Raw genomic sequence first — 22,032 nt, forward strand, 5'->3', positions numbered from 1 at the left:
ACGTAACATTTGCCCTGAACTTCTTTGCATTGCCACTTTTAGAGCCTTCGGCAAAAGAAGTCGGCATGTTTCCATGCAACACATATTTATGTAAGAATTTAGCCAAATTCAAGGTGGTAAGATTATGCAGACTGACAGCCTATTAAATATGCGCGTGTGAGTCAAGTTGCATAGTAATCTTTACCCACAAAATAGGTACCCCTTTTGGGGCCCAAAGCCCATATGAAATTTGTTACTTATATACGATGCTAATATTTTTTAAATATCTAATATGGTACTAAACTCACTTTTCTTTATTTTTCCATTGCCATGATACCCACTTTAGAACCAATTTTCATTTATTTATCTTCATGGATTTGACTAAATGAATATATGACAATAAAGTACTCTTTGAGCTAAATTAATTTCACCATTAAACCATCATTAATAATATGTGGGCTCCACTTAAAACTTAGCTCAAAGTTAATAAAAATTTATATTAAATACATGAAATTACCAACATATATATATATATATATATATATATATATATATATATATATTTGTTGAAATATTTGCAAAGATTAAAACTAAAATAAGAAAGATCGAGATGAAGAAATGCCAGAGAAAGAAGGATTTTCACAAAATAATATTTTTCTAATTAGTTGTTGTAAAATAAAAAGGTTACTTTTGGCTTTTTATATTGAAGTTAAAGTACTTCCAACTATTTTCGTTCTCCACAGCTCGTCTGTAGGGCTGATGGCCACGACCTTCTCAATGCTAGTGTCAGAAAGATAACAAATAATTCTTATGTATGTAAATTCCACTGAAACTTGAAGTTGTCCCAACGGGATTTTTGTTTTCTTTCCTAAAGGCTATGTATTATTGCATTGTGGTTGATGTCAAAAATTGACTAACCCTATAATTCCGTACGATAATTTAGTTTTTAAATAAATTTGAGTTTAGTTTAATTAAGTTCGGATCATAAATGAATTAATTCGTCTAACTTAATTATTAAATGAGTCGTGTTCATATTTATTATCTCAACCCAATTAATCTGTTTATGATTTAACTAATCCATTTATAATTTTACTAACATGTTTATAATCTGATTAATTTGTTTATAACACGAAAATATTTATTATAACACAAATAAACTTGTTTACAACTTGAATAAATCTGTTTATAACATGATTAATTTATAAAATATTAAATATTTTGTGTCACCTGATGACCTATTTATAACCCATGTAAGCAATTTAATAAATATGTTGTGTTAGTATTTAGAAATTCTGATTTGTTTAATAAATGAATCGCATTCATATTTGTATTATCATAACTCGATCGGAACCTAACACTTCTTGAAAATATATGATTCATTATCAGAAACTTATATATACCCTACCATTTAGTTAAGGAAACAAAAAATTAGCAATAATAGGAGTAAAAGATTAAACTAATTTTTATGTAATTTTCTCAAGATAAATATACGATCATACATAAATTAATAGTCATAAGATTAAATAACAACTAATTGCAATAATTTTAAAAAAAAGGCTTCAATCCACATAAAAATTTCACCTATGAGTAAATAGTTAAATGACTGCTGATCCAGTTGATAGATTTTATCAAACCAACTACGTACGTACCTTCCTCATGGACCCGTTTAAGAAATAAAATTTAAATTTAGTATTTAGATCCCACTCAATTGGATTGGATTGAAGGGAGAAAGAACACTTGCATCGATCAAGTGAGTTATTAGGGATGCACACTGATTGAAAATAAGTAAATGAGTAAAATAATAGGAAACAAATTAATTACAGTGGGCTCAGAAGAGATAGAGGTTGGTCCCTCGCTTCGCCATTGGACGGAGGTACCCTAAATTTTGGTTAAACCACATATGGGTGCAAATTGTATTTTCTGAAGCTAATTTTGAACTATAATTTAAAGGTACGTTTCATTATTTTGAACAATAATCCAAAGGTGTGTATAACAAAACTAAAGAATATGATAAAGTAGAGAAGAGAGAGAAGCAGATATCTAGCTAGGTCAAAGACAATGTCAAATTAATTTAAACATAATAAAACCAAGATCAAAACAGAAGATTTATGGACTGGACTACGTACCTCTCCACTAGCTCATGAAACTCCATGCCGGTGCCCTTGACCCGTGTAGAGTAATCGCGTGATAAGCTCGATAGCTCGGCAGTATCGAGTTGGTGTGATAGTGCATCCGTCGTTCTATTTTCTGTTTTTTTCTTGTATTGAATTTCATAATCAAACCCCTAGCAACTTTGTGACCCATCTCTACTACACCGAAGTGTGAACACGCTGTCCCATAAAGTATGGAAGACTCCTTAGATCGGTTTAGAAAATGAATTGCCTACCGATTAAATAAGGCCTCCACTTTGTCACCGCATGCAGAATTGCCAACATCTCTCTTTCGTAAGTTGATAATTGCTAGGATTTTTGTGATAAGGCCTTGCTAAGAAAGGCTATGGGATGTCCTCCTTGCATTAGTACAGCTCCTATGCCAACTCCCGATGTATCACATTCCACAATGAACTCTTTGGTGAAGTTCGGTAGAGCTAGAACGGGCGCTGTTATCATTGCTGTTTTTAGTTTTTCAAAAGTTGTAGTGGCTTCATCAATCCATCTAAAAGAGTCCTTCCTCAACAAAGAAGCGAGAGGAGCAGCGATCTTGCCATACTCAGCGATGAAGCAGCAATAATATCCGGTCAACCCCAAGAATCCTCGCAATCCTATGGTGGGAGTAGGGATCGGCCAAGCGTCATGCATGCTACCTTTTGAGAATCCGCCGCTACACCTTCCACTATGATGTTGTGGCCTAAATGCTCCACTTGTGGTATTCCCCATAGGCACTTGGACTTCTTAATCTTCAACCAGTTTTGCTTCAACAAATTTAGCATATCCTCCAAATGCCAACAATGCTCCATTTCAGTCCTACTGTGCACCAAAATATCGTAAAAACATATCAAGATATACCTTCGTAGTAGAGGCCGAAATATATCATTCATGAGGCCTTGAAAAGTAGGTAGAGCATTGGTGAGACCAAAGGGCATCACCCGGAACTCGTAGTGCTCGTTTGGAGTCTAAAATGCAGTTTTGTGCACATCAGCCGAGTGAACTCAAATTTGATGATACTCGACCCTCAAGTCAAGCTTGCTGAATATGGTCGCCCCTGCAAGCTCGTCCAACAACTCCTCTATGACCGGAATGGGATATCGATCTTTGACGGTAATAGCGTTTAGTGCCCGGTAGTCGACACAAATACGCCATGTCCCGTCTTTCTTTCGCACCAATAACACGGGCGATGAGTAAAAGCTATGACTTGGTTGTATGAGGCCTTGCTCCAACATCTCGGCTACCATCTTGGAGATAACTTCTTTTTACACATGTAGATATCGATATGGCCTCACGTTCGTCGGTACAGCCCTGGGTACAATCCCTATGCGATGGTCTGCCGTTCACCTTGGTGGCATCTCCTTTAGTTCCTCACACAGTCTAGCAAATTTATCTAATAAATTAGACAACTCGATGGTAGTATCTAGAATCATATGAGGCTCGTCTCCTGCTGGTCCTAACTAAAGAAGATAGGCCAAATCACTCGCACAAGGCAACCCCACCATCGGCCGCATCGCTGGAATCAGCGGAGACTGAACGCCATCAAGCCGAACATCTTTGTTTTCTTGCTTAAATTTTATCCACATACTCTAAAAATCAAAAGTGACGGGGCCTAAGCTCTGCAACCACTAAGTGCTGAGGACAATGTCCGCTCCTAGTAGTGCCAATGGATATAGGTCCATAATAATATCGTATTCTTGCACTCTTATACCAACCCGGCGACACAAGCTCTCCACACAAAGCTTCATGTCGTCTCCTTATAGCAACATCAAACTCCCAAGTCGGTTCAGCATCCAAGCCCAACTTCCTTACTAACCACTTGTCTAGAAAGTTGTGTGTACTCTCAGAATCGATGAAGATGTGCACACAATGCTTTTTAACAAGTCCATCCACCCGTAATATCCTCGGCGTGGAAGTACTTGAATATGCTTGTATCGATATTTCAACTTGAATATCTTTCTCTGTGCCCTCCTCTACGGCCTCCTCATGAACCTCCTCTGAACACTTTCCATCACCAACAACCTCCTCGTCCTCCTTGAGACCGTCAATGAGCATCACACTCCTGATTGGTTTGGAACACCGATGAACAGGAGTGAAATGTTCATCGCATCAAAAGCAAAGGTCTTTCACTCTTCGCTCCTCCACCTGGGCAGGTGTGAGAGTTCAAACGAGAGGTCTTATGCCTCCTCTAACATTAGAAGAAGGTCTCAAAAGTGATCGTGGTCTAGTACTGGTAGCCGCTGTCTTTGAACCCACAGAATTTCTAGCTCGCATTCTAGGCTCAAACCGCCCATTTCAGTTGCCCCAACTTGTTTTCGCTGCCATCTTAAGAGCCTTATGCTTTTGCTCCATCCTCACAACCTTCTCAAAAGCCTCAACAATATCTTGTTTAATATGGCAGCAAAATCTTCATATGCCGTTGTCCCAAATTTACGTGTAATCCTCCTACAGAAGTCAGCCCAACCGGTAAATCCTCCACCACGAATAACCGATCTATACTAATGCAATGCCGTTCCTTGGAGGTGAAAGCTTGCCATCTAGACCTTTGCATCCTCCATTGTCCCTTGACAATCAAAGTATCGTTCCACTTGAAATACCCAATCCATCGGATCACCTCGTTGGAATTTTGGGAAGTATAAGTGCGCGATTCTCCCTTGGATAGCATTGTCCGGTTCGTGAAAGATCCTTGGTTCAGGTCTGAACCTATGTGCTTGTTGATCTCCTTCTCTAAATCCTCAAGCTCGCCCATCACCATCTCTGAAGGGATCAACATCATTCTCTAAGTGCCAATCCTCTTCATCGACGAAGCGCACTAATGCCGCACGCCTCTCGGGTTCCACCACCACCGGTCTTGGGTTGTGTATCGAAGGTGGAGGAGGATGTGTAGGAATAGGTAAAAGAGGATCATTGACACTAACATGTTGCACCTGGACCTATGGGGTATCGGTTCGCTGTAGTCCCATCGCTGGTCCTTCTTGAGGCACCGATCTTCATCGAGGAGATGACGAAGCTGATCGGTTCATGACATATTCTTTTAAAGCATTATGATCATTCTGCATTGCGTCAACCCTATGCAGCAATATTTGAAAAATGCCCCTAAGTTCATCCGCCAAGCTCATGTTCACACCCATGGACGTTGGTTGACTTGATCCTACCGTCGTCACTCCAAAGGAATCGGCCTCACGATTAGGGTTATCGTGGATTGAGTCTTCTCTTGTCAGTATATTCTCCATTAATCTCTTTGTTGATACCATCTTCCTTGTTTTCACCATTAATGGAGGTCTAAGGTTCACCTGGCTCTGATACCAATGATAGGTTACGGAATGATTCCTTCAAGATCTGGATTTATTGCAACAAACAGTCCGCGCTACTAAGGAAAAATATTCTCCCATGTTAGAAAATTATGAAACAAAGTGAGATCGATCTGTAACTCCTTGATCTATGTTTTTTGTATTTACGCCCTTTGTAGATTTGAACTACAACTGGGACGAAAACACGATATAGTGCAGATGATGGTGGTGGTGACGGTGGAGTGGATATTAGGGTTATGGATGATAATGGTGATGAGTTTCGGTACCAAAAGATAGGCTCTGATACCAATTTGATAACTCTGATACCAATTTGATAAGCTCCGATACCAAATGATAAGCTCTGATACCAAATTGATAGGCTCTGATACCAATGATAAGTTCTAATACCAAATGATAAGCTCTGATACCAAATTGATAGGCTTTAATACCAATGATAAGCTCTAATACCAAATTGATAGGCTCTGATACCAATGATAAGGTCTGATTCCAATTTGTTAGGTTTTTGTACCAAAGATAGGCTACGCAACGATTCCTTTAAGAGACTTTAATAGCCTTACCTTTCCTCGTGAGCCGATTTGGGCATTCTTGTGCAGTATGACCAAAACCAAAACATTCATAGCATCATACTTTGCTTTCTTGAATTTTTTTTTTGTTTGGAGTTATTATTACCACTTCCTAAATTTGCAATCAAAGGATTTTTCTTTCTTTCAAGGTTTTTATTTTTCTCAAACTTCTCACTATTAAACTTATTAGGCTTCTTAAAAAATTTAGTAACTTTTTAACAAGCATAGCTAACATCTCAGGATCTAATTCACTCTCTTCATCTGACTCTTCTAAATCTTCTCTAATAGTAGTTAAGGTCATACCTTTAGACTTTTTAGGTTTAGAAAGAGTGGATTCAAACGTTTGAAGATTCCTTACTAATTGTTCAATCTTTATAAAATCAATGTCTTTACTTTCCTCAATGGCGGTGACTTTAGCTTGAAACTTTCTAGGGAAAGACCTAAGAATTTTGTGAACAATTCTGTGTTCAAGAATTTTCTCTCCTAAGTTAAAACTAGAGTTGACTATGTCACTAAGTTTTGTATAGAAGTAATCAAAAGTTTCATTTTCCTCCTTTCGAAGAGTTTCAAAATTTGTTGTCAACCTTTGAAGCTTTGAGAGCTTAACAGCAGTGATTCCCTCGTGTAGTCTCTAAGATTATCCAAGCATCTTTAGCAATTTCACATGTAAAAATTCTTCGAAGTTCATCCAAAGAAACACAACTAAAAATAGCATTTATTGCTTTGCTATTTCAGCCGACATTTTCATAATCTGACTCATCCCAAGTCTTAGTGGGTTTTTTAACTAACCTATCATTCACCACGTGCATAGGAACACTCCAGCCGTCTAAAACACTAAGCCAAACATGCTCATCTATCAATTTCATGTAAGCTCTCATTCTAGCTTTCCAATAAGCATAATTCGCTCCATCAAAAATAGGTCTAATAGAAGATTGTCCATCTCTGTGGAAATCCATACCTAGTGGTTCTTTCTAAAGTAAGAGAGCATGCTCTGATACTAATTGAAAAATACTTAGATACGCATGTATATCTAAACCCTAGGCAATAATTCTAACTCTTTGCTTATGTATATATGCAGGATAAAAATTAAAATAATAAAGCAATGATGAACACTAAGATTTTTACGTGAAAATATCCAAATGGAAAAAAAAATGGATCCAAACTCGGATCAAAACCAATCACTAATAACTGTAGCAGTTTACAAAACCGACTTACAAAACAACCTGTCGATCCCCACGACTTTATTTTAATCAATCTTGATTGCTAGTGACCGCAATTCACTACTTCTCATGATTGATCTCTAATCTTAGTAACCCTTGAGATTGATATATCATCTAGAGGACCCTTAAGACGAAAATCTTGATGTGTAAACGATAAGATGGACCTTGTTAGTGAAGATGCATATTTATCTCCAAGAACTTCCTTTTTAAAGCAATCACCAACTCTACTAGGGTTAGGGCATCCCTACCATTACATAGATTAATAAGATAATGTCAAATTCAAGTCTAAACAGAACTCTCGTAACTCTAGAAATTGTATGTTAAGTGGGTGCATTCGAACACAACCCATGTGCATTTGAACACAATCACTTAATTGCCAAGCGCATTTGAACATGCAAATTCATCTCTCTATATGTGCGAATGCAGTTGCGAACTTTCCAAGGTGCGTTTGAACAACCAAAACACCTCCTCTGTATGTGCGAACACGGTCGCGAACTTTTCAGAGTGTGTTCGAACATGGTGCAAACGCCTTCTAAACGCGATGAGTTATCTTCTCCAAATCTAGCCCCTCTAGAGGGCTCATATCTAATCAATGGTAATCGCATCCAGTGAGGTTGGTAAAAGGGAGGAAGCTTAGTAATTCCTAGCGCGTGGAGATACAAGACGTTGAGACGATTACTTTCAAATAAAGAATTAGTGTGGATCAACATCCTATCTACTATATCAATAGGTAAGTCTTGGATCCTGATTGAAGTATTTTATCTAACACATCCATTACGCTCTCATCAATGTAAACAAGTTCAGCAAGAGTAATCTTTCTCACACCTCCAATCCCAAGCAGAGGTAGTACAGACAAAGCTTTCTCAAAACCATCATCTCATGATGGCAGTCAGAGTTTGATCACTTCCGCTCTTTCTTTCTCTGCCAAATACTCTTCTTATTCCATAATAAATGATACAAATTCGATGAACATCATCTACGCCATCTACTTTTTGATATAAATCAATGTAGAAATTTCAAATGTTATCAATTATATCTTTTCATCAAAATCTTATATAATATATTTTGGCTTCTTATAGATATATCAAAATTTTCGAAGGCCAGTAAAGCTTCACAAACCTCCCACGCTGTGGCTTCCAAAGTGCATATGAACTTGCACAAAATCTGTAAATGCAATAAGAGGGATCAATTAGGGTGCCGGGCAACAAAGCTCACGCCACCATAATAGATTATTTTTGTTACTTCATTTTGGTATTCAAACCGGTTTTGGAAGTTTGAAACTCTTGAATTCAAATATAGAGTTTCAGTCAATTACTCTAGTAATTCTTAAGTTACTAAACACTTTGTTACATTTTGTTTTATTTTCTTACACTTTTTAAATTATAATCTATACTACCTTCAGTTCTGGATTTTCTTCAATTGCTGAAATTACAAATTTTATGTTTGTAAGCGCAATCTTTTTATAAGGGCAAATTATGGATAAAATCATATATCATCAAGTTGTACAAATTATATTCAATTGTATAGTCAGTCAAGTCATGTAGTTTATGGAAATAAGATTATACAAAGAAATTAAGGAAATTCACATAGAAATTAGACTTCAGCATTGCAATTTCAGGACCCATCTGGGCGAGGTCATTAGCATCCGGGCATTGAAATGCAATCATTTAAGAAGATTTAAATAGTATCCGGACAACATCCGTAAATTTGAGAAGAAAAATTCTTATTCATATTCAGACTTAAAATTTCTTTTGGTAGATTCTCCTACTAGTACAAAGTAAAGTCCTTCCCTACTTGTATTTAGATAAATTAATGGTAGAGGGTAGCATCCATTCATGTGAGAACTTAATATAATTCTATTCTCATCTTAGAAGAGTTCTATAGGGTTTCTCATGGAGTTATTGTTGGTAATTTCATATATTTGACATAAATTTTTTATTAACATTGAGCTAAGTTTTAAGTGGAGCCCACACATTATTAATGATGATTTAATGGTGGAATTAATTTAACTTAAAGAGTACTTTATTATCATATATTCACTTAGTCAAATCCATGAAGAGAAGTGAATGAAAATTGGCTCTAAAGTGGATATCATGGCAATGGAAAAAATAAAGAAAAGTGAGTTTAGTACCATATTGGATATTTGAGAAATGTTAGTATAGTATATAAGTAATAAATTTCTTATGGGCTTTGGACTCCAAAAGGGGTACCTATTTTGTGAGTAAATGTTACTATACAACTTAACTTGCGCGTGCTGCCCGGCCCGGCTCGGTTCGGTTCAGTTCGCACGGGTAAAGTTCAATATTAATTTTTTGCCTAATTTGGGTTCATTCCTTCTAAAGTCGAGTCTTAAGTTTGAGTCTACATTTGAGAGAGAGCATAGCACGATTCAGGTTCAACAAGGTATTAGAAAGCTGCTTCCTTTCCAGTGCAAGACAGTCATTGTATCCTGCGAGACCGACGTCCACTGTTCTAGAACGCAATCGGTGGAGGGCGAATTGGTCTTAAGAAAATAGTGTCCAACACTAGACTCGCCTATTCAGAATTTTATATTCTGTAATCTATAAATTTATTTAATTTATTTATTTTGATCGAACTTTTTGTAACTCTTTGGAATCAGATTATTACCGCCAACTGTTAGATTTCCATTTGTTGCGAAAAGAGCCACAACATATGTTTAAGTGCTATTCTTTATCAGAAATTGATTATGGAGCATCAGAGGAGCCAAATAGAGTATATATCGACTAGCATCACTCACCGCCGAAGTGTTTGAATGTACTGCAGACTAGATGCAGAGGCAATCTTATTATGGAATAATTAATTGAGATGAATTTTGAGCAAGAGACAATGACTTCAACACTATAATAACTGACTGTTTAGGGGGTTGTAAGTACTTTTTGTACGAATGCTTTAATATAGATCGATTCTATTTTGATTTAATTTTTCTTTCAACAAACTGAGAGATATTTTACGTTAAAAAAAATCATGGTCGTGAATTTGACATGTTTATTGTTTTTATTCTTTCTTAACTTTTCATTTTATACTCTTATATAATTTTCACTTTTCGACTAAAGTTTAGTTTTTCTCAATTTGAGTATACTTCGAATTTTCATTTTCTATTTGATTTTGATTTTTAAAATATGTTTCTTAAGCAGTTTCTTTAAACATAGTTCAATATGGTTTTCCTAAACCAAATCATTTTAATTTTTAACTTAGGTTATTTACACCGAAAACCCACTTGGTTTTCAATTTGGCGAGCTAGGGTCTTTTTCGGTTTCCCTTGCAATTAAGGCTTTTTTCTTATTTTTCTTTTAATTTTACCATTTCTGTCATTTAGTGCATCAAATATCTTCAACCGGACTCCAAAACTCTAAATTTGGAGCCCGTTGAAGCTCCAATCGGGCTCCAAATAGGGCTCCAAATTTGGAGCTAGCTATAGTGGAGCTCCAAATTTGGAGCCCCATCTAAAAATTTGGAGCTCAGCTCCAATACTATTTAACTTTTGGAAGAAATGCCAATTTTGCCCTACAAAAGCTTAATTCGAAAATTTAAATTTTGTCTATATCCTTTATTAAATAATCTAATTAATTAAACTGAATATATAATTAGTTTGCTAATCAATTTTTAATAAAAAATAATACCATTAGAATGCTCTTATCGAGATCTTTAAAATGAGTCTAATATTAAATTATTTAAGTTATTTTAAATATTTTATTTTTATTTTGTGTAATATAATTTCAATATTTTTAATTAAAAATCGTAATTTAAAATTATTTTTGAAACTATTGAATATTAGTCTTATTATAAAGATATCAATGAGAGTTTTCTTACCATATATTTTTTATTAAAAAATAATAACATTAAGAGGACTTATTAAGTAATTTAAAATATAATATATAAATATATATATTATATTAATTAAATAATAAATATTGAGCCCATGTACTGGAGTGCACCAAGCTCTTGGCTATATATTTGGAGCTTTTGAGCTCCAATTATAGAGCCCTCCCTTGGAGATGCTGTGGTGATGGGACACTATAGAGAGAGAAATATGGCACCGTACTCATCTTCTTCTTTATCAACATCTTCTACTTCATATGCTAGTATTAATTCTTCTTCTTCTTCTTATTTTGCTGCTGCTCTTTTTTCTATCTTCTTCTTTTCATTCTTAAACTATAAACTTCTAATTTGCACAGTTTTAAAAAAATATTTAGAAGATAATCATTTCATGTCCAAATATTATGAAATCAATTTGAGAAAATCGAAGACATCATGATCTACAACTTTTGTATTCAAATTTCTTCAGATTATGAATCTATCTATGGTGAAAATAATAATTCCTAATTTAAATATAAAATTATGAATTATAGTTAGAATTTCATATTTAAACGTAGAATTTCATACTTAAACACAGAATTTTAATTCTGCACGGTTTCAAAAAATTATTCAAAATATAATTATATGAGTCCAACAATTATGAAATTAATTGGATAAAATTGGTGACATAATGATTTACAATTTTTGTATTCAGAGTTTTTTTACATTATGAATTTATTTATGTCGGAATAAATAATTCTTAGTTTAATTATGAAATTCTATGTTTATGTGTGAAATTCTATTTAAGTACGAAATTCTATGTTATAATTTACATAGAAACAAATGAAAATCATGTTGAGTCGTGCTTTTTGTTATTTAACTAATCCTAATTATTTCACCACTATCTCAAAATAATTTTTACTTTATTAATTAAAGAGCAATAATAAAGACTTATATAGAAAAAAAAGAGAGTGATTAAGGAATTGAAAAAGAAGAAACAATAACAGAAATGAAGAAGTAGACTAAGAAGAATAAAATATATTAAAAATTTTCGCATCTATAATAATAATTTTTATTGATTTTTAACAACTTTCGTTGTTCTCACTACTATAAATTACAGAATTTACATACTTTACAATTACAATTTACATAAAAAAAAATAATAATCATGTAATATCATGCTTTTGGTTATTTAACTAATCATAATTATCTTTTGCTCTTTCTGTTAGTTAAATAACAAAAAATATGACTCTATAATGGTGAAATATGTAATTTCTGTAGTGTATAGAAAATGTATAGAAAAAATAACAAAAGTTGTTATTATATTAACGAAAGTTGTTAATATATTTATTCTTCTTATTTTTTGTTGTTCCTTCTTCATTTTAATCTACTTTACCACTAGAGTCGTTAAAAGATAATAAATGTGTATTAAAAAAACGAAAGCTGTTAAAAGATAATGAAATGTAAATTCTCACTACTATCTCTGATTAATCTCTTACTTTATTAATTAAAGAGTGATTAGAGAGATTTATATAGATAAAAAAAAATTAAGGCATAGAAGAAGAAGGAAAAAAGAAGAAAAAAAAGAAAGAGAAGAAAAAGAAGCAATAGCAGAAAAGAAGTAGTTGAAGAAGGAAAAAAATATATTAACAACTTTCGTTATTTTTTCTATACACTGTAGAATTGACATACTTCACCATTATAATTTTCATAGAAATAAATAATAATCATACAGAGTCATACTTTTATTATTTAACTAATTATAATTATCTCACAAGTATCTCCGATTAATCTCTTATTGTATTGATTAAAGAGCGATTAGATAAACTTATACAGAAAAAAAGAATGATTAAGAGATAGAAGAAGAAGAAGAAATAATAGAAAAAAAAGAAGTAGAAGAAAATATATTAACAACTTTCACAAATATAAATTTATATATTTTACAATTATAATTTACATAAAAATAAATAATAATCATGTAGTCATGCTTTTGGTTATTTAACTAATCATAATTAAACTAAGAATTATTCATTTTGACCCAGATAGATTCATAGTCTGAAGAAACTCTGAATAAAAAGTTGTGGATCATGATGTCACTAATTTTATCCAATTAGTTTCATAATTTTTAGGCGTTAGATAATTATCTTTTGAATAGTTTTTCGAAACTATGCAGAATTAAAATTCTGTGTTTAAGAATGAAATTCTGATTGTAATTCATAATTTCATATTTAGACTAGGAATTATTCAGTTCACCATAAATATATTCATAATCTGAAGAAACTCTGAATACAAAAGTTGTAGTTCATGATATCACTGATTTTATCCAATTTAATTCATAATATTTGGACGTCAAATGATTATCTTCTGAATATTTTTCTAAAACTATGCTAAATTAGGATTTTGTAGTTTAAGTATGAAATTTTGCATGACGAAATTATAGCTGTAATTCATAATTTCATATTTAAACTTGGAATTATTCGTTTATCCACAGATAGATTTATAATCTAATACAAAAGTTGTAAATCATGATATCACCAATTTTATTTAATTGATTTTATAATATTTTGACACCAAATAATTATTTTCTGAATTCTAAAACCGCACTAAACTGAAATTTTGTAGTTTAAGTATTAAAAGGAGAAGACGAAGATGGAAAAAAGAGCAGCAATAGTAAAAGAAGAAGAAAAAGAATTAACACCATCATATAAAGTAGAAGATGAAAAAGAAGAAAAAGAATTAACACCATCATATAAAGTAGAAGATGAAAAAGAAGAAAAGTACGAGGTCATTTTTCTCTCTTACAGTGTCCCGTCAATATTTAATGATGTATTAAATTATAGTAATAGCAAAGTTAAAAGAAAAATAAGAAAAAAACCTAAAAGTGTATGAAAAATCGAAAAAGACTTGGCTCACCAAATCGAAAATCGAGTGAGTTTTCTATGCAAATAACCCTTTTAACTTTGAATTTGACTTAAGATTTTATTTTTCATATCTCTCTGATATTTCAATTGATATCAGAATATTTGATTTCACATTTCTTCAATGTTAATTAATTAGTATTTCTTAGGTTGAACATATACTGCCTGATGCTCAACTAGATAAATTCTCAGCTCTTACCAAATCATATGCTCTTATGCATCAACTAAAAAAGAATAGACCGATAAAGGAGGAAAAGAAAAGGAGTCTAGGAGAACTTTGAAATAAATGGATCAAGTGGTAGCTCCGGCTGCTGGAACTTGGGACCTTTCTCTTTCAGTATTCATCCACACCCCATCCTTGTCGCAAGGTAAGGATGTTAGCTTTTCGCAATTGTGTACCTCTAAGTAAGTCAGATGTGGAAATATTGCTTGTATTTCCGGCCATCCAACTTCCAAATCACACAAGAACTTGAGACGCAGCACCTCCACATTCCATATCTGCGAGTGTAGTCCTCCATGTTTTCCAAGGCTAGTCAGCATTCCCCCCCTGATGTATAACTTCTTTAGTCTCCCCAGTTTAGCAGGGACCAGCCAATTTGGCACCATTTTACTCGGGAAGCATCGGACGTCAAGCTTTTCGAGACTTGGGGGAAGGGAGAGGGACGTTATCGTCATCGATGCCATCCTGGTTAGCCTTGAAATTACTTTTTTAGATGGTAACATTGCCCATGTAATCGTCAGAGAGCGAAGGGCTCCACAATTTCCCAGCTCATTCAGCTCGCCTTCCGTCACCGTCACCTGGCTTCCAATACTTATGCTCAGTTTCCTCAGCTTCTCCAGTTTCGCTAACTCGGTAAGTCGGCATGCTTTCTTGCTTGTAGAATCGCCAAGGACAAATCCTTTTAGCACTTGGAGTTCCAAGAGCGAGCCAATTCCCTTTGGCATGCCTTCTAGCAAGTAACACCCTGATACATCCAAGTGGGTCAACTTCTTAAACGAAGTGATTTTCTCCGTCAATCTCTCCAAATTGTGACATGCTCGGAGGTCCAAGATCCTGAGATTTGAGATCTCACCAATCGATGTAGGAAGCTTGGTAATTCTGGAAATTCCTTGAAAGCAGAGGTACCTTAAGTGCTTGAACATTTGCAGTCCTTCCAAGAATTGGGTGCTCTCGACTTCGATATGATGCTTCGCCGAGTTCTGCCACCGGCCTAGATGGAGCACATTGATCTTCCTCATTCCGGAGAACCAGCTCTTCTCGAATTTCAGGTACTGCTCATTAATATTGAAGAGCGTCAGCAAATCAGCAGGGTTGTTGCGGCCTTTCATTAGCATTTCTTGCGAAGCACCTTCTCTGGTGAGAGCTAAGCAAGCACGACGAGTTGCTGAGAAATCCGATGTTGGGTTGCCTTCCGCATCAAAATCAAAGAACTGCCCTCTCTTCGCTACGAAGATCACCATTCGTCGCGTCCAAGGATGCATTCTGTAGTAGTTGGTCGTAGGACGCCGCTTTTGGTAGATGGGTTCGATCAGGCCATTGGCGATCAGCCTATTAAAGCAAGTCTCTCCGGTCTCCTCCGCCGTTTGGCTTCTTGTCGGCGTTAGTAGGCCCTCGCCGATCCACCAGTAGATCAATGTCCTCTTATTGATGATTGAGTTTTCTGGGAAGATAGAGAAGCAAAGCAAGCATAGTTTCAACTGGAGATCAAGGTTCTCGTAGCTCACCTGAAGATTGGACATGCTCGAGCTCACCAAAATTTTCTTCTCGATCTCAAGCTTCCTCCACTCATCCGATGGCTGTAACACCACCGACGATGGAGGATTAGATAATGATGTTGGCATGACCGGTTCAATACGTGGCAGATTGAGTGGCAAAGTCATGCGATCTTTTAAGCTTGTAATCTCCTTGTCGATGGTTTGAAGTTGTAAATTGATAGTTTGAAGATTGCAGTTTTCCTCCAGGATGTCTTCCACGTTTCGAGCGAGAATGCCGAAATCATTGATCACACCCTTCTCCCATCTCGTTGCTCTTAGTAAGACGTCTTCAACAACCCGGACGTTTTTCTCAATTGCCTGAAACAATGGATTGATCTCACAGAAGGCAGCATCGTCCTTGAAATGGAGAGCCAGGTCCTTTGCTTTTGTTAACTGCTTCATGAATGGAGAAACAACGTCAGCTATGCCTTCCTCTGCCATTCTCGTTGGTACGCTGACTCCGGTAACGAGATCGAGGATGCAATGATTTAGCTGGAGAATGGCTAGATTCCCAGTAGAATATGTAGGACAAGTTTTGGTGTTCTGTTTTAGCAAGTTGCCTTTGTCGTGCTGGAAATCTCCTAGAAAGGCAGCCATTTGTTTTTAGCAAGACAGCTTTTGGAAGGTAATCACCGTCAGTCTTAATTTTGAGGACAAAATACACCATATCTTAAATGGCTTGTTCACTAACGTCAAGGAAGTCACTTTCGGTTTACTTTTTTGGGCTCACTGATCACTCAGGGAGCGCGTAGTCTACGTGGCGTAGAAGACTCCAAGTCGTCCAATTGATCTTTCGTCTTCCTATTGAAGCCGCTTTCTTGGTGGCGTTCACACTCTGACTCTGTTTCTCAGCAACTTTCCTCTTCTCTTCCTTCTCCTTTCGTCTTTTTCTCTTTATTTTTTTTCCCTCTTCTATGAAGCAATCAAACTAATTATGTGTTATTGCCATCCCAGTCAAATTCCGCTGAAGTTTCAAATGCCAAGAATCTGCATGCGACAAAGTCCCTCCTCTGTCCATCAATTCGACAAATGCTCCTTCGTCGTTCCTTCAATAAGATGATGGATGATGACCAACCTGATTTAAGTTCATATGCCATGTGTAGTACTGCAGAAGAAAGACGCAACAAAAAGCGCAAAAGAGAAAAATGCAACTCTTTCCTTATAGAATAAGGAAAGTATGGAGTGATTGGGATATCCGAGCATTCATTTTGTGCAGCTTATTCTTGCAGATCATCCTCATCTTCTCCGGGAACCTTAGGAAGCGCAACACTTCTCGGTGGGTTAGCCTGACACTTTGGTCGGCCTACTTACTCGCCGACTGGGTCGCCACATTTGCGCTCGGCATCCTCTCAAATAACCAAGACAATACTTCCTCTGGTCCTCACAAAGAAAATGGCGATCTCCAAGCTTTTTGGGCACCGTTTCTTCTCTTACATCTCGGCGGCCCCGACACCATCACTGCCTTCTCTCTAGAGGACAATGAGCTATGGATGAGGCACCTACTTGGGCTAGTTTTTCAGGTTGCAGTAGCCTTCTATGTCTTCGTTGGATCTTTGCCCAACACTAAGCTCCTGGCCCCTGCACTTCTGATGTTTGTCGCTGGCATTACTAAGTATGCTGAAAAGTCTTGGGCTCTCATGTCTGCAAGCATGGACTTCTTGAGAAACTCCATGGTCACTCCTCCCGACCCTGGTCCCAACTATGCCAAATTCATGGAGGAGTATGCGTCGATGTCGACTGCAGGACTACAAGCAGAGATAGAAGTGGAGAAGGAACCTGAATCCCAACCACGCTCTCTGGACACAGTCGTGGAGGATGTTAGTATGGTGACAGTCCTGACGAAATCTCATCAATTCTTTCAGACCTTCAAGCGCCTTATCGTGGATCTCATCCTTAGCTTCCACGACCGCAACGAGAGCCAGTCCTTCTTCCTCAAGTGCTCTGCTTTCCAAGCTTTCAAGGTTATCGAGATAGAACTTTCTTTTGTTTATGAAATGCTTTACACTAAATCGACCGCTATTCACACCACTCTAGGACCTTTTCTTCGCTGCATCACTTTCTCTTCGACCCTGTCTTCCCTCATTCTCTTCTGGATCACCAGGAAACATAGCTACGTGGAGCTCGATGTAGTCATTACGTATCTGTTGTTGGGAGGGGCTCTTTCTCTTGAGGCCTACTCTGTTGGTCTACTTGTCTTCTCTGACTGGACCTTTCTCCGGCTTAAAGATCTCAAAACATTCCGGCTATCGAACATGATATTCTCAATAATGTCTTTCTTCCATCCACAGAATAGACCAAGATGGTCTAATTCCATGGCACAATACAATTTGATAACCTTTTGCCTTGAAGATCAACCGTCTGCGTACAAAAGTTTCATGGACTTAATTTCTATCAAAGATCTCTGGGATAAATTTTGGCACACCAAGAGTTCTCCTGTCACTGATGAGCTGAAAGAATTCATCTTTGAGGACCTCAAGGGCAAGTCTAGCAGTGCAGACGATTCCAAAGGTTATAAGCGTTTTAGCTCTTGCAGAGGGAAGTGGTCTCTTCAGAAGAAGGGATACCTTAAGGAACTTGGCTGGAGTGTCGAGGTGGAGTTTGATGAAAGCATTCTTCTCTGGCATATCGCATCCGATCTGTGTTACTACTATGATTGCACAAATCATCCGGAGAGCAACACTTTGGATCGTAGGATTAGCAAAGTAGTGTCAAATTACATGTTGTATCTTCTTGTAGTTCACCCATTTATGCTTACTGCTGGGATTGGACAGATTCGATACGGAGACACCTGCGCAGAGACTAAGAACTTCTTTCAACGTGTGGAAACAAATCCAGATGAGACGCAGGCATGTGAGATGCTTCTCTGGGTTGAGACTAAAGTTCCACCAATTCAAGTTAAAGGGGATAGAAGCAAATCAGTGTTATTTGATGCATGCATACTTGCAAAAGATTTGCTAGAGTTAAAGGTAGAGAAGAGATGGAAGGTAATGAGTGCTGTTTGGGTAGAGATGTTATGTTATGCTGCAACTCATTGCAGAGGATACTACCATGCAAAACAACTCACTGCTGGAGGAGAGCTACTTACATTGGTATGGTTCCTGATGGCTCATCTTGGAATAGGGGAGCAATACAGGATAGAAGAAGGCCATGCTAGAGCTAAATTAATTGTAGAGAAGTAAATATGGAACCATTAATTAAATTAGTTTATATGCCACTTCACATGTTCTTATGCTGGACAGAAAATGTCATTCATCTCATTTAAGGGTTATAATGCAATCAATCTTCATTACCTTCTTAAAGGTTTAGTTTATCTTTCTTTTTCCGATTCCGAGATTGTTACCGACTTCCTCAGGGCAGCAAATTTGCCTCAATTTGTTTATCTAGTTATCATCAACAAATTAAGTCGAGATATTTTTATTTTTTATTTTTAAGTGTTGTCAAGGTTACTCTTAGTATAATCGGAATAATCGGACTCTATGCTAGTGTGATTTGATCCAAGAAAACATTATCGTCACGTGTATGAGTACATCTAAATTCAAAATAAGGACAATAATGGTAAGACGTAGTACTCATCCTTGGACTATTCAAAGCTAATATGACAAGGATAAACTAAATACTTATTGATTCTTATTGTCTTGTGGCTTTTAATTAAGCCTTTTTTGCTGCTTATAGAAATGCTTCAAGTGCATTTGCAGTGAACCAGTAACTAACTTTCTACTCAAATTTAAACTTAGACTTTCGTAGAGCCTCCCCTCAACACTTTGCCTACACCACTAATATGCAAGTTGAACTGCTTTTCACTTTCGGTTCTTGTAACTTACTATTGAGCTCAAAAGAGATGAAGATATATATATATATATATATATAGAGAGAGAGAGAGAGAGAGAGAGAGAGAGAGAGAGAGAGAGAGAGAGAGAGAGAGAGAGAGAGAGAGAGAGAGAGAGAGAGAGAGAGAGAGAGAGTGGAAATTAACTTTTTATTTTATCGAGCTCATCTTGCAACAACAAATGAGTAGATATACAGCTTCGAGAGTTTGTTACAACTAACTTGGATCTGACGTCTAACTAACTAAGCTTAATTAATTGAGTAAACTCACTTAATACACTTTAATACTCCCCCTCAAGGTGGCTTGTAAATATCTTTAACAATCATCTTGGACAAGAAAGGAAAGAACATATTAGGGGAAGAGGTTTAGTAAAGATATCAGTAAGTTGATTTTGAGACCGAATTGGCAAGAGTTTTATGAAGCTAGAAGAAACTTTATCACAAATAAAATGACAATCAATCTCTATTCTCTTTGTCGTCTCATGGAATATGGGATTAGAAGCAATATGAATGGCAGCCTGATTATCACAAAATAAAAAAGTTGGGGAAGGCACTTTCACTTCAAAATCGTTAATTAACTGTTGAAGCCAAATATTTCACTAGCAGTGGAAGACAAAGATCTATACTCAACTTTTGTTGAAGAGCAAGATAACACTGTTTGCTACTTAGCCTTCTAGGAAATTAAAGAATCTCTAATGAATATAACAAAACCGGTGACAAATCTTCAAGTATCAAGATAGGAGCCCTAATTAGTATCATAAAATGCTTGAAGTTGTGATGACGAGGAAGATGAGAAGAAAAGCCCTTGACTAGGATTGTTCTTCAAGTATCGGAGGAGATGATGAACAACTTGAAGATGATGTAATCTAGGCTAAAATATGAATTGAGTCAATTTGTGAACAACAAAATTTATATTTGTTCTGGACAAGGTCAAATAGAGAAAACGACCAACTTGTCTTCTGTAGTGAGATATGTCAGTGAGTGGATCTCCATCAGTGGCACTTAGCTGCACTTTAGAATCTATAGGAACAACAGTAGGTTTACAAGCTAAGTACTTAGTATTTTCAAGTAATTGCAAAGTGTAGTGGTGCTAAGATAGCACAGTGCCTTGCTGAGATGCTGCAATTCCAAGACCTAGAAAGTTCTTAAGACAACCTAAGTCCTTCAGCATGAGCTTAGTGTGAAGAAATTACTTTAGAGCAAAAAATAGCATGAGTATTAGGACTAGTGATGATTATATCATACACATATACAAGGAGAGCAATAAATGAAAAACCATTATCTTTGGTAAATAGAGAATAGTTTGACTTGAATTGCACAAAACCAAAAGTTAGCAAAACTTGAGAAAATTTAGAGTACCATTGTCTTGAAGCTTGTTTAAGACCATATATAATTTTATAAAGCTTGCAAACTAGCTTCTCCCTCTATTTAGAAGACTCCCCCTACTAGTATAACTAAGAGGAAGATCCATATAAACTTTCTTAAAGAGATCACCATTGAGAAAGTATTATTGATATGGAGTTGAGCAAGCTATAAATTTTGAGAAGCAGCAACAAGTAAAACTTGAATAATTACTAGTTTTGCAACTCGAGAAAAATTCTCAACAAAATCCAATCCTTCTCATTGTGAATAGCCTTTAGCCACTAATCGAGCCTTATGCCTTTCAAGTGATTAATTAGATTTGTATTTTAGTTTGTAAATCCATTTGCAACCAATAGTATGTTTCCCAATAGGTAAAGAAAATACAGTCCAAGTCTAATTATCCTCCATAGTGTCCAATTCAGTCTTCATAGAAGATCTCCATTGAGGATATTTCACTGCCTGATGATTAAACTATGGTTCAAATTGAGATGACATATTCATAACCAAATTTCGATGAGAGTTGGAAAGCCATTATACGAGATATAGTTAGAGAGTGGATATTTGATACTAGAAGTAGAAGTTGCTGAACTAGTAAGAAGATTATAATAGTAATCTCTTAAATAAGAAGATGGCTTAGCAACTCTAATTTTTGGACAAGAGGTTCCAGATCAATGAGATTATGATGTTGATCATTTAGAGAAGGATCATCAATTGGAGAAGGATTTGAAAAATTAGAAAGATGTACAGTAGCAGAATCATGAGCCACTACATATTTTTAGTATCATGAGAATGCAAAGAGGAATGTGGCAATACTAAATGCGAAAAAGGATCAATAAGTTGATATGAAGTTGGCACTATGTAAAAGGAAAAAACTTCTTCATGAAAGATAACATCTCGAGAGACGAATACTTATTTAGAAACCACATCATATAATTTATATACTTTCATACTAGGTTGATAACCAATGAATACACAAACTTTAGCTCGAGGTTGGAATTTAGTTTTGTGTGCATTTATTGAACTCATCTTGCAGCAATAGATGAGCTATATATATAACTTTGAGAATTTGTTATAACTATTTTGGGTTTGACGACTAACTAACTAGGTTTAACTAACTTAGTAAACTCACCTAATACATC

General features: G+C 35.8%; 2 protein-coding genes across 2 annotated transcripts; one reads left to right on the forward strand and one right to left on the reverse strand.

The window, feature by feature from the left end:
* Window positions 1-13,985: 13,985 nt before the first annotated feature.
* LOC140762191 (disease resistance RPP13-like protein 4) lies at window positions 13,986-16,325 on the reverse strand. Its single transcript, XM_073099824.1, has 2 exons — window positions 15,078-16,325; window positions 13,986-15,005 (listed from the first exon to the last, which is right to left on the reverse strand). Exons 1-2 carry the CDS (start codon window positions 16,301-16,303, stop codon window positions 14,243-14,245), a joined length of 1,989 nt encoding a protein of 662 aa, XP_072955925.1. The 5' UTR covers window positions 16,304-16,325; the 3' UTR covers window positions 13,986-14,242.
* A 299-nt stretch (window positions 16,326-16,624) lies between these two features.
* On the forward strand, window positions 16,625-19,088 carry LOC140762192 (uncharacterized). The gene has a single exon (XM_073099826.1). The coding sequence runs from the start codon at window positions 16,852-16,854 to the stop codon at window positions 18,883-18,885; it is 2,034 nt and encodes a 677-aa protein (XP_072955927.1). The 5' UTR covers window positions 16,625-16,851; the 3' UTR covers window positions 18,886-19,088.
* Window positions 19,089-22,032: the final 2,944 nt, after the last annotated feature.

The sequence above is a fragment of the Typha angustifolia genome, chromosome 7, assembly GCF_048772165.1.
Source record: "Typha angustifolia cultivar Huaian chromosome 7, ASM4877216v1, whole genome shotgun sequence".
Lineage (NCBI taxonomy): Eukaryota > Viridiplantae > Streptophyta > Magnoliopsida > Poales > Typhaceae > Typha > Typha angustifolia.

Coding starts and splice junctions, on each gene's coding strand:
- LOC140762192 (XM_073099826.1), top strand. CDS start 16,852: ATGCAACTCTTTCCTTATAGAATAAGGAAAGTATGGAGTGATTGGGAT.
- LOC140762191 (XM_073099824.1), bottom strand. CDS start 16,303: ATGGCTGCCTTTCTAGGAGATTTCCAGCACGACAAAGGCAACTTGCTA. Junction 15,006..15,077: donor CAAATGTTCAAGCACTTAAG/GTACCTCTGCTT, acceptor CTCAAATCTCAG/GATCTTGGACCTCCGAGCAT.